The 12,117-nt window shown below is 46.5% G+C and overlaps 1 protein-coding gene across 1 annotated transcript in view; it reads right to left on the bottom strand.

Moving 5' to 3' along the window:
* The window catches only part of ITPR2 (inositol 1,4,5-trisphosphate receptor type 2), a 177,266-nt gene that overhangs the window by 122,283 nt on the left and 42,866 nt on the right, over nucleotides 1-12,117 (bottom strand). The window contains exons 9-10 of the mRNA XM_054168078.1: nucleotides 11,998-12,093; nucleotides 3,199-3,243 (exon numbers count right to left, since the gene is read on the bottom strand). Of these exons, the coding sequence (XP_054024053.1) occupies nucleotides 3,199-3,243; nucleotides 11,998-12,093 (141 nt within the window). The remainder of the gene's footprint in view (nucleotides 1-3,198; nucleotides 3,244-11,997; nucleotides 12,094-12,117) is intronic.

Genomic DNA, 12,117 nt, shown 5'->3' with positions numbered 1-12,117 from the left:
GGGGCAAGAGGATGCAGCCTCCTTTCAGTGATGTCTAGTGGCAGGACAAGGGGCAACCCAGGAGGCTTCGCTTAAACATAAAGGAAAAAAATAATCTTTGGTGTGAGGGTACTGAAGCCCTGGAGTGGGCTGCAGAGTCTCCTTCTCTGGAGAGATTCCAAACCCACCCAGACGTGCAACCTGCTCCAGGCAAACCTGCTTTAGCAGGGGCTTAGACTGCATGATGTAGAGAGGTCCCTTCCAACCCCTCCCAGTCTGAGATTTTGTGATTCTGTAACTGTCCAACTTCTTTACAAGGAAAATAAATGCATACCAGTCTCAATGCTAAGAAAAACCTCACCAATAAAACCCTGTCTGGAAGTGGTTAGGGTTAGCACCCTGATGGAAAGGCAGACAAATGGGATCAAGGCACCTACCCAGAGACAGCCCTCTGACACAAAAGGGATTACAAACGGCAGGCTCCCAGCTGCTCCTGCCACTTCCCAGTGTTACAGGACCCTTCTGAATGCTGTTAAGTTTCTGTGATTAGAAATAATAAACTACTTTCCAGCACAAAATACACCAATTTTTGATTTAATGGGAGCTGTAACACAGAACACTGCATTTTGATGCCCAGCATGGTAGAACCAGCCTTGGTAGAGTTAGATAATGATTGGACTTGATGACCTTAAAGGTCATTTCCAGCCAAAATGATTCCATGATCTCCTCAGCTTCAAGAGGTGAAGCAGCTTTTCTCTCTTGATAAGGCTTTTAAACCACAGAAAGGTCTTCCCAACAAATAAATAAACCAACCAACCAACCTGCTGGAGTTTAGAAGCGAGAAGGAAAAAAACAAAGCCAGGAGAACATGAATCACCTCATTGTAAGGACAAACTTTACCAGAGCTCAGCTCTGAACTGAGTTTCACCAGACAGTGACTGCAATCTCAAGCAGCAGCCCTTAAATGTGCAATGAGCTGCAGTCCAAACACAGCTTAACATTTGGGAACAAAGCTCCAAGTGACATCCAGAAATATTTACGTTCCCTGGAGCCAAAAGCTTGCCAGACTTTCCAGTCACTTGAAGCAAGGCAGAAAAGAAGGACACAGGCAGAACCCAGGTGCCCATGCCCACTGCTGCAACACGGAAAATCCCTCTCCAGCTCTGTTTCCCAAGATTCAGTTGCCTAAGCAACTGTGCTCTGGGCTGGTAACCCAAGCAGTGAGCGTGCAGAAGAAGCCCCAGCACACGTCCAGGAGGTGAGGGCTGGCATGATATGCACAGAGGGCTGTGCTGCCTTCCAAACCCCACTGCATTTTAGCCAACAGACCAGCAGAGAAGAGCAAACTGCAGGCTGCAGGCTCAGCTTTCTCCGTCAGTTGAAAGGACTCAAGATCCCATTGCCCTGCTACCCAGGCTTCAAATTTTGCTGGGGTAGGTGCACTTCCAGGCCCACCTCTAGTGCAGGTTTCCTTCCCAGGCAGTACTGCAGAAGGAACTGTTGCAGTCAGGCAGCCAGCTGACAGAAGGAACAGGAGATGAACTCCATAATGCAAAGCCTGTGTGCTCCAGGTTGTGTGTGCCTTGGATGCCAGACTGACAGAGAACTCCAAATGTTGTGAGATTCTTGTACTTGTGAGGGAAAACTCAAAACACTGCATCATGGCAACAAGAAATTCCTGCACAGGGATGTAAAGCTTTTTTCATGGGTTGCTCCAGGCCAGAATGAAGGCTTGAAACAGCCATTGCTGACTCATGCTGTTTCCAACAAGAATAGGTAGGGGCGAAGGACCCAAAGGGGTTTCTACCACGCTAAAAGTACCTGTAGGCTTGGATTTACATGAAGGGATTACCAGGCATTGTCAGGGGGTCCCTCACAGAGCATTTCTCACTGCAACAAACCAGCACTTCCACCATGACACCAGGTTTGATCATCAGTCAGTTCTGATTAAATTTTCAGTGGAAGTATTTCCCTAATCTGATTTGCCTGGTGTAGGGCTAGGGCCGTTGGCTGGGCCACCACAGTAGCTAGACTGGGGTGTGTGCATCTTTTCACTTTCATTCAACAGGACACAAGTTTACAAGATTGTGCTACGGGCTGAACTGAAATCTCTTAAATAGTGAGTGGTGTGGAGATTTGACTGAGAAGTGCCACCATGACCTGCCCTACAGTGTTGATCCAGAAGTATGGATGCAAGAGCCAGAGCCCCAGCACTGCCAGACAAGCACTCTGCTCACTGGAATATTCCAGAGTTGATCTCAGTCCTTATTCAAAAGCTCAAACCGCCTCTAGGGCCATTCCAACCCAAAAGAGAAACACGTGGTGGCACCTCTGTACCTTCCCAAGAGAGAATGCTCATTTCTCTGCACAGCTCAGCTGGCACTGCTCTGTGACCTTCAGCACTAAACACCAGGCAGGATGGAAAACCACTGCTGCCAACTCCTGCACAAGTCTCCACTCACTGAAATCTCAGTGCTGAAGGCAGGTGATTATGTAACAAACTTGGCTTTCCTTTCACCAGGGACAAAAAATTCTTCCCCATTCAGAGACAAATTGGGAAACACATCCTCTAAAAGAACAAAAGCCAGAAGGCAAACGGAAAGAAGTGGAACTGAATTTTCTCCAAGAAGGTCTCAGAATTTGCAGTCTCCTTCATCTGATAGAGGAACGACTCTTGTTTGGGCAATTTGTCTCAGTTACAGTAAGATTCCCCCAGGGTTTGAATTCCCCTTGCTTCACGTGCTATGAACTCCAGCATCTCTGGCCTTGCCTCATGAGTCAGAATCAGCCAGCATGCTTTCTTTTGCCTCCCAGGCAAAGGGCATAAGGCCTTGGTCCAACCTACCCACACTGCAGCAAGGGCAACTCAGATCCTTGTGAAGATGCCATGCTAGAGCTGCCTGAAGAACAAGCGACAGGGTAAGGAAATGGCCTCAAGCTGCACCAGGAGAGGTTTAGGTTGGATGTTAGCAGAGCCTTCTTCACTCAAAGGTTTCTCAGCCACTCAAACGGGCTTGCCCAGGGAGGTGTTTCAAAGAGGCAGAGCAGTGGTGTTGAGGGACATGGTTTAGCCACAGCCTTGGTAGAGCTAGAGAATGGTTGGACTCAATGATCTCGAAGGTCTTTTCCAACCAAAACATTTCTGTGATTCTGCATTGGGCTCCATAGGGTTAAGGATACAGCATCTCCCAGATTACATGAAACGTAAATTCCACTTACCAAAGCCTTCCCTTCATAATTACCCTCTGGATAGCATGGGTTAAGCTGGAAAAGAAAAGAAGTCAAATACTATCTTGACAGGTTTTAGACATTTCAGAACTGAAGAAGCAGAAGTGGATCATTTAGAAGCAGTATGAGAATGAGGGTACAAGAATTCCTGATTCAGTTTCTGACTAACTTAACTGGTTAAGTCACTTGAAAAAAGTGTCTTACAATCAGGCTTGGTCTCAAATAACCAAACCCAAAAAGAGTGATGAAAAAAGCACAGACAGTTGCTAACAGACACCCACATCCACACAACCACTTCCAGGACTGACCTTGGGCAGGTGCAGTGAAGCAACAACTGTCTTGGCTTTATGTCTGCTGAGGTCTTACAGGAAGGCAGTGAACTCAGAGTAAACACACCTCTGAAACACCACCACTAGAGGCAAGTCTTGAACTACCTTCTGATTCCTTTGACCATTATTAATGGGGACAATATTTTCTGTGCCATACCCAGAGCACCAAGCATTAATTAATGACTAAAGCAGCATGAGAATCTTGGATTAAAGACAGTACACACTAACAAGTGCAAAGCATTACTATTTAACAGTGTTTAATGTGATTTCACTTCAGACAAGAGAAATGTGTAGACTAGAGGATGAGGGATTATGTAGGCAGAGATACTCAATAAACACAAACACCCACACCCTGGCTGCACATGAAACCGTCCAAGATTCGGCTTACATAATGAAACAGCTTTGCCTCAATATTTACCGTGTTCCCTGACACAGGATATGCCACCCCAGTGCTGCAAATGCTGAACTGTGATCATTAGTTATGTAAGGTAATGGAGCTCCTGAGGGAGTGACAGCACGTGTGCATCTCCAGACAGGCACAGTCACCTTCCTGGCTGGAATTCGGCACTGTGGAAAAGCCAGAACTGAACTGCATGGGGCACGCTGAACCAGTCCCAGCAGAACCTTTCAGTATCACATCATCATACACCTAACTTCACACAGGCAACTACTGTGAAGAAGTTTTCCTACACAGATAAGGTTTTCATTAACACTGTGTCATTTCTGTCCCTTTACTGGAGAAAAGCCAGCTCCTCTCCACACCATCACCCTGAGGAAAGGAGAAAACCTTTTTGGTATTTCTAAAATAGCTGAAAATCCCTTTCCTCTGTCATGCCTTGGTGTGCTAACACAGAAATGACCAAGAGTTAATTCTCCTGTCTTCACTTCAGTGTTTAGCCACTGTGCTACCCTCACAAACCTAACTCTGAGAGCCTGCTTTCCTCCCTGCATTAGGATCCATCCCAAATGCTGCATTTTGCTCCTCCATGGCATTCTCAGAGTCTCCCAGCTCCAACTCCTGCCTCTGGCTGTTAAACAACAACAGTGATGGGAGATGAGCACCTGTGAGCAGGCAGCTGGAAGGTACATGTGCAACTCTTTTCATACAGCTTTGGGCTCTTCCTAAGTTCTCACACCTCTTTCAGCATTGAATTTGTTCACCTGACACCTTAAAGCAATTCCAGCTGTCCATTCTAACAGCCATGCTGAACTCTCTACCTTTGGTCCTCCATCAAGAACAGAGAAAATCATCAGGCAGCTCTCCTTAGTCCCAGCCAGACACAGCAGCCTTCCAGCTCAGAGGCAGAGAAGGTGCAGAAAGGCTAAATTCTACCCTGCCTTCAGATTCTGTGGGCTGTGAGCAATCAGGAGGAGATCTGGGTCACCTCAGGTTTGATACCAGACAGCACTGAGGACTCAGTCTGCACACGAACAAAGCTACAATGCTCAAAGGGCCTGAGTGAAGGCAGGTGTCTACCCAGCAAGAATTTGACCTTGAATTCTGTTGTTCTTCAGCTGCTTGCTTTCACTTCAATGATGCTTTTAAAGAACATACAGCATCAACAGGTAAAACTAAGAAAAGGTCTCTCCTGCAACACTTCTTGCCCACGTTACAATGGTTAAACAGATGTCCTCACATCCCCAAAAACGTTCAGACTGAGGCCAAGGGAGACAGAAGGCTCACATGAAAACTTTAAGCACATCCCTAATGATGTTTCTCCTTGTCCCACTGTAACAGAAATAATAAACCCAAAAAGATGTTCAGAGAAAGAGTGGAGATGCTGACCTTAAGTCACAAACACGATGCGATGCTGGTTTAGGGTTGATGCTCATGGCCCCATTTCCAGCTGTGCTGAGCAGCTGCCGCTTCAGCTTTGATTTCAGCTGAGGTGGTTGGTGCTGAGCATCTCTGAAAATCAGACTGTTAGCTATTATCCCACACTGTATTCGCCAGGTAGAGGCATAAATCACACAGGGCTGTATGTCATATCAGACCTGTCTGGAGCCCCTTTCAACATGCAAGTATGGCAGGATGAGCTAAGTGACAGTCTTACCACTGCCAGGCTCTTCCTGATTTATGCAAGATCACTTCCACCTTCTTCAACAGGACTCCAAAACAAAAGAAGCCTTGAAAATAACAGCATTAGTTTTTTTTCCTTGTTGCTAATGAAATCAAGTAGCATTCTTTGCAGATATTTAGAAAGTAAGACTATGATGCTAATTGTGAGAAGCTTCTGCTCAAGACATTCTCCTCAGGAGATTCAGCCATGCTAAAGCCTAACATACTGAGACCCTTAAGATATACCTGGCTTTAATTCTATTCTTTGGCATCTTCCCATGGCAAGATATCCTCTACCATCCAACACCTGAATTCTGAACCCCAGTCCATGCTCTGGGGCAGCCTGGCACTTCATCCTTATATTGAATGCTCTTTCCTGTACAGAGGAATTCACAGGAAGTTCCCAAGCAGGATATTTTTGGACACTTAAGGAGGAGAGAGCGAGCGAGCAGTTTGGAGAAAGAAACACTCATGTTGATCTTAATCAAATTTTGTTCACTAGGTAAAGGATATTTAAAACAACTAGATTGCAAAATTTCAGCTAAATGAGCATTTTAATGCCTTGGTTAACACCTGCATTTATGAAGGGAACCCTGGCAGCCAAAAGAATAAAAGGATCTGATTCAACACATGTAACCAGTTGCTATCTAATCTGATAATCACAGAAACATTCAGGTTGGAAAAGACCCTCAGGATCACCAAGTCCAACCCATGACCCTACTCTGCAAGGTTCACCTCTAAACCATAGCCCCAAGCACCACATCCAAATGACCTTTAAACACATCCAGGGCTGGCAACTCCAGCCCCTCCCTGGATAACCAGCCTGGTAACACCTTACCCCAACAAGGGCAAGTGCTTCAGGGTTAAAAAGCCAGTGCAAAAGAGAAAAAATCCACTTCTCAAATCTTTCATCTTCACCGGGCTTTCTTTGCTAAGATCCTACCGATTAGCTTTCACTACATCCAAAGGACTTTGGCACTATTTCAAAGACTGCAGCGGCGTCCACAGAACTTTTGCCGTTTTATTACCCTGCCAGAGAAAGACTGGCTAGGACTCCCCTTGGCAAACTCCAGTCAGCACCAGCACGAGGCTCCTAACCAGCATCACTGGAGGGAAGTTTAAAAATCTTCAAAGGCCCTTCAGTTCAGGATTGCCTTTTGCTGCTGTTTTGAGGATGAATGGTGCTGATGACAGGCAGCGTAAGGGCATAGGGACAGCAAGCTCTGCCTGGGAGGAACTGATACCAGACTAACCCAGGAGCATTTAGGAATCTGGAATCCTCACAGAGTGTGTCCATTGTGTAAACCAAGAATTATCAACTGTGTAAACAATAAAAGGTTGTACCTGTGAGCTTGAGAAAGAAGTTAAGAGCAGCAAACTGGTTCAGCCTGTCTCTTCAGCCGTGTCAGACAGCCTAGAGAACACGCACAAAGAAGTGCATCAAAAGGCCACAGGGAGTATGACCCAAACCACCAGGGGACCCCCACAGTACATAATGGGCACGGATGCAGGAGTTTACCTAGGTAAGGAATTCCATGAGGCAACATGAATGCGCCAGAGCAGTGATAATGATGTCTGAGATGCAAGCAGACATGCTCTGAGCCTTGCTGGCTTTGGCTCATTCAGGTGGAGCGATCCCAAAAGTGTCCGGCACAGAAATACAGAGAGGCTGCTTCCCAGTACCTCGCTGGGCTGAGAGACTTTTCTTGCCCTGTTCAGTAACAGAGTCACCTGTTAGCCAAAACCAGCGAGGAGCAGCAGCTCTGACACCTTCCTGCCCCAGGTATTTGCCCTTGCCATAAGAAAACAAAAACCAAAACAACAGCAACAAAGCCACCAAATGAACAACCCCCACAGCATAACAATCCCCAACTCAAAACAAAAACAGAGGGAAGCCTCCTAAACCTCTATCGAAAAATACAGAGGCACAAATATAACTGAATAGAAGCTTAAGTAATCTAGAAATACTATGCAAAAATCCAATGCACTAAAGATCAGAGCACACACCTGTATGTGCTGTTTTGAACCACACCAAAGTGCAGTACCAGCAGATTATGGATGTTTAATAACAGAAGCAGGCCTTATGATGACCTAAAGAGAGCGACTGCTGCAGCAGTGGCTCTTCCACACTTCCCCTCCTCTAAAGCTCCTGTGCACACAAACAGGATCCAAATGCAGGCAGGACTGGAAAAGCCAAGCCGAGCACAGAGCACCGCTGCAAACCAGCTGGCTGTGGGACACCGTCCTTCTGCCAAGATCTCTGGAGGTATTTGCAGGTAGATGCATGCCAATCCAGTTCCTAACTACCACTCAAACCAAAACAAGGCAGGCCAAGAATCTGAGCTGCAGTATCAAGGTTCTTAAAAACCCTGGAGAATCTAGCTCTGGATTTTGCTAAATGGACAGATTCTAAATGCTCTCACTCTGAAGCAATACATTCAGGTCTGTGGAACCAGTCAGACTGGCTCTGTAAATCAGTAACCCACCCTCCTCCTCCACTCTCTGGACCTCTTCCACATCTTCACATGTAGCTGTAAAACCAGCCTTCACTCCTCACAGTGCTTTAAACAAACCCACGCTTCTAGGAGACAGAAGAACAGAAGTAGAGCTTATGGTGCCCAGTTCACCCTGCCACCTTGGCAAGGCCTATTTCTTGCAAGAACCTTTAATCACCAACCCAACAGACAGAAATTAATCCGAATGCTGTGTTAGCATTTCCAGGAGTGGCTGGGAAAGCAGCACTCGGAAGATTCCGAAGCAGGCTGCAGGTAGGGAGGTCCAGCAGCATCACAAGGAGCCCAGGAGCGAGCGAGGCTCCAGGTGAATGCTGCCATCTGCTGGGCCCTTCGCCCATTGCAAATTGGTGTCCGGGAGCAAAACATGTCCCAGTCAGGCGAGGCCATCTTTACCGAGGTCTCTGCCACCACGGAGCATTCACCACGCTGCTTTCCTCCTCTGCATGAGCTGTACGATCAGTAGGTTAATAAATCTTTCCACAAAGGCTTGCTTCCATGTGACCCAAGGTAATAACACTGATCCCTCTTTGCTTGCTGAACACAAAAGTTCAGTCAGTACTCAAAAACTGGATATGGAAGGGCTTCAAATTGCGACCTTCAAGCATTCGATTTCAACTGCCACAACAAAACATCCTATGCAGCACTTGAGTCTCCACAGCAGTTTACAAAAGTGAAAAAGAAGTACATAAAAGTCCAGAGAAAGCTTCTCCAGGGCTCCAAGGAGTTAATCCTGCTTTATAGCTTCAAGTTTAAGAACTCATTTCTCTTTCACATTTCTTTTAATTTGACCTAAATCTGAGGATACTATTGCTCTCATAAATCTGCAGTTTTCATTCAAACCTCATTAAATGCTTTGTTTTCTATTCTTGTGGCAGCCAGACCCACTTCTTTACTGTGTCCTCTTCAGGAAGCAGGAGAGGATTGCTTTCTGTCAATGCTAACTTGAACGTGCACTCAGCCATCTTCACCATGATCCAACTCCAGTGATTACAAGAGGATTAAATTTATTATGAACAGTATGGCTCTGTCTGCTCACATAAAAGCATATTATGATGATGCGTATCAAAGGCAGGTGAGTCTTTTTAATACCAACACATAACAGAAATCCATTTAGAAGAATGTAAACCAATATCAACAGCAGTTCTCAATTTAAAGAGAATGAGGTTCTTAAGTTTCTCTAGAAAGAAACTATCCTGTACAAGCCATTGATGTCGCTTGTAGAAGTCAGAAGTAGCTGTTGTGGAGGCTTCAGTCCTACAATGGTCTAAGAAGTCCAGGGGGGATGGCTGCACAAGAGAAAAAACCATTGGAAGAAGTCCAGACCCATCCACCCCTAGCCAAAATGCTCACATTCCACTGGCACCAGAGACAAGGCTGCTCCCGAGAGCCTGGCTGAACAAGAGGCTTGCCCTGAGCAGCAATTTGCTTCAAAGAGCAAAGCACACTACGAATCAGAAAAAGCAAGTTTGGTTCTGCCATTACCTCTGAGCTCATTGCTTCAACCTGCTGCATTGGCCAGGCTGTTCTCACTCCTTCATGGAGAAGACCTTCAGGGCACAGCCAACCTTCTGTAGCAACAACAGTACTGCGTGCACTGCCTGAAAGGGATGGGGAGAATCCGCAGGCTTGCTTCTGGCCCCAGTTTCACAGACCCTCAGAAGGTAAAGATGAAGCCTGCCTTCTTCCCTGCTTTATCTTAGCAGTTACCCTACCAGGTGTGCTGCCCACCTTGGCCCAGGCACTTGGTCACCCCAGCTCAGTCTGACCAACAGAGCAGAAACACAAGGATTTCCTCACACACTCTACACTCTGGTTATGTGTGTTCATGGTGCTTCACAAGCAATGGACCCTGCCTCTTGCATTGTCTACAGCATCTGAGGCTAGCCTGTGATCTGGTATTTGCAGAGAGATTTTGAGATTATTTTAGCAATAGCCATCTCACCTCAGAGGCTTAGAGGGACTTAATTCTGCATTTCTTCTTAGTGCCTATATAGAATCATGGAACCATTTCAGTTGGAAAAGCCCTTTCAGATCATCCAGTCCAACCATTCCCTAACTTTCCCAAGGCTGGGGCTAACACATGGCCCTCAGCACCACTTCTCTGCCTCTCCAAAACACCTCCAGGGATGGGGATTCAGCCACCTCCCTGTGCCAGGCTCTGAGAACCCTTTCAGTCAAGAATTTTTTTCTGATGTCCAAACTAAACCTCCCCTGGTGCATCTTGAGGCCGTTTCCTCCCCTCCTACCACTTGGTACCAGGGAGAAGAGACCAACCCACACCTGGCTTCAACCTGCTTCCCAGGAGTTGTAGAGGGCAATGAGGTCTCCCTCAGCCTCCTCTTATCCACTCGAAACACCCCCAGGTCCCTCAGCTGCTCCTCCCCAGCCCTGTTCCCCAGCCCCTTTCCCAGCTTCCTTGCCCTTCTCTGGACACACTCCAGCCCCTCAATGTACTTCTTGGATTAAGAGCCCAAAAACTGAACGCAGGACTCAAGGTGTGGCCTCTCCAGTGCTCCAGGGACACACACATGTTTCTGTGTAACATCCTTACATGATGAGTGTTAAGAGTTTCAGTGCAAAGCATCCAGCTTGGAAATCACAGAACTGGAGCTGCCATACGGCTGGAGAACAGTACCAAAGGTGCAGGTTTGGGTTCAGCACAATCAATAAGCTGACATTCAGTTCAAAGAGACTTTTATCCTGGTGATTAGAATATTGAAAAGGTGAGGTGTGTTCATGAGAAAGACACAGCTGTGTGGTCCCAACCTGCAGCCTTTGAAAGCTGCCCAAATAAATTGCAGCTGGCTCCCACACACAGACAGACACATTGGGGGTGTTTTGTATGTGCCACAGCACTGAAAAGACTTTAAAAAAATACTAGAAACATCTTTGCTACTTTGAAGCATTCAATTTTCACCTAACCTTACAGGCTCTCTTTATAAATATAAAACCTCAGAATAACTTGGGTCTTTCTGCTGTAACTGGGGCTAAAAAAAGAATCTTCTGCAGAACTTTTTCTAAGCGACTGCTAACTGTGAAGATGAGAGCAAAACTCAGCAGCCTGGATCTCAGCTGGTATCTTAGAGTCTAAATCTCCCACTAAGGACCTGGCTCAGGTGTTTGGGGCAAAAACAAGCCCTCCTGGGGCTTGCACTAGATTGACACCAACACACAAGTTTGCCCTTCGTCAAGTTGCTGCAGAACACAGAGGTGTTTTGGACAGCGTGCTGGGTGGCAGAGATTAATACACTGAAATCAGCACCAAGGAAACATTTTGTCAAGGAGTCTAGCGCTTGCAGGAAAAGGAGGAATGACAACTCCTGAATTAGAGCAGTTCAGCATGTCCACGTCAGTGCCTGCACTCAGATGTCTGTGATTGAGCTCACAGATTACCTTGCATTCAGTTCAGCACTAAAAGCTTTATGGATATGGCTGCCTGAGCCAGCAAAGACTATTTGACTGATCACAACACTACTATAAAAATCAAGGGCAAATAAGAGCACAGAGATAAAGGAATCTAAGGATTTTCGGTGTGGATATGGTAGATATTTAACAATGTGTTTTGCCCTGGCTGCCATGACAACAAGCAGAGCAAAGATTCAACAGCACAGCTGAACTTAAGGTTAGATGCCATCTACAAGTCACCTCCTAGTGTGCTGTAGCTCACAAAATTTTCCCTTGCAACGTTTTGCTGCAGGAGCACAGCATGTGACATAGGAGTGCACACCCAGGAGTGCACACCCAGGTCTCCCCAGTCAGACCCGATGCGAGATCTTTTCAGAGGCTTCCGTCGTGGGCCTACATACTACGGCATTTCTGAACTGGCAGGGCACGTAGAATGCCTGGAGAAGCAGCACAGCACCAGTTGTTCAACTGGCATTCTTACCTCTGCAGCTAAGTAGTTTCCAGTTGCCAAATGTTTAAATCTAAACAAGCTGTTCCACTGTCCTGCCCCTCCTCGGCAAGGATCATGATGGACAACCTAAAAGAAGTACAGATTTCAGTT

Source organism: Dryobates pubescens, chromosome 15, assembly GCF_014839835.1.
Source record: "Dryobates pubescens isolate bDryPub1 chromosome 15, bDryPub1.pri, whole genome shotgun sequence".
Classification (NCBI taxonomy): domain Eukaryota; kingdom Metazoa; phylum Chordata; class Aves; order Piciformes; family Picidae; genus Dryobates; species Dryobates pubescens.
This window is presented reverse-complemented; position numbering and strand designations above follow the sequence as displayed.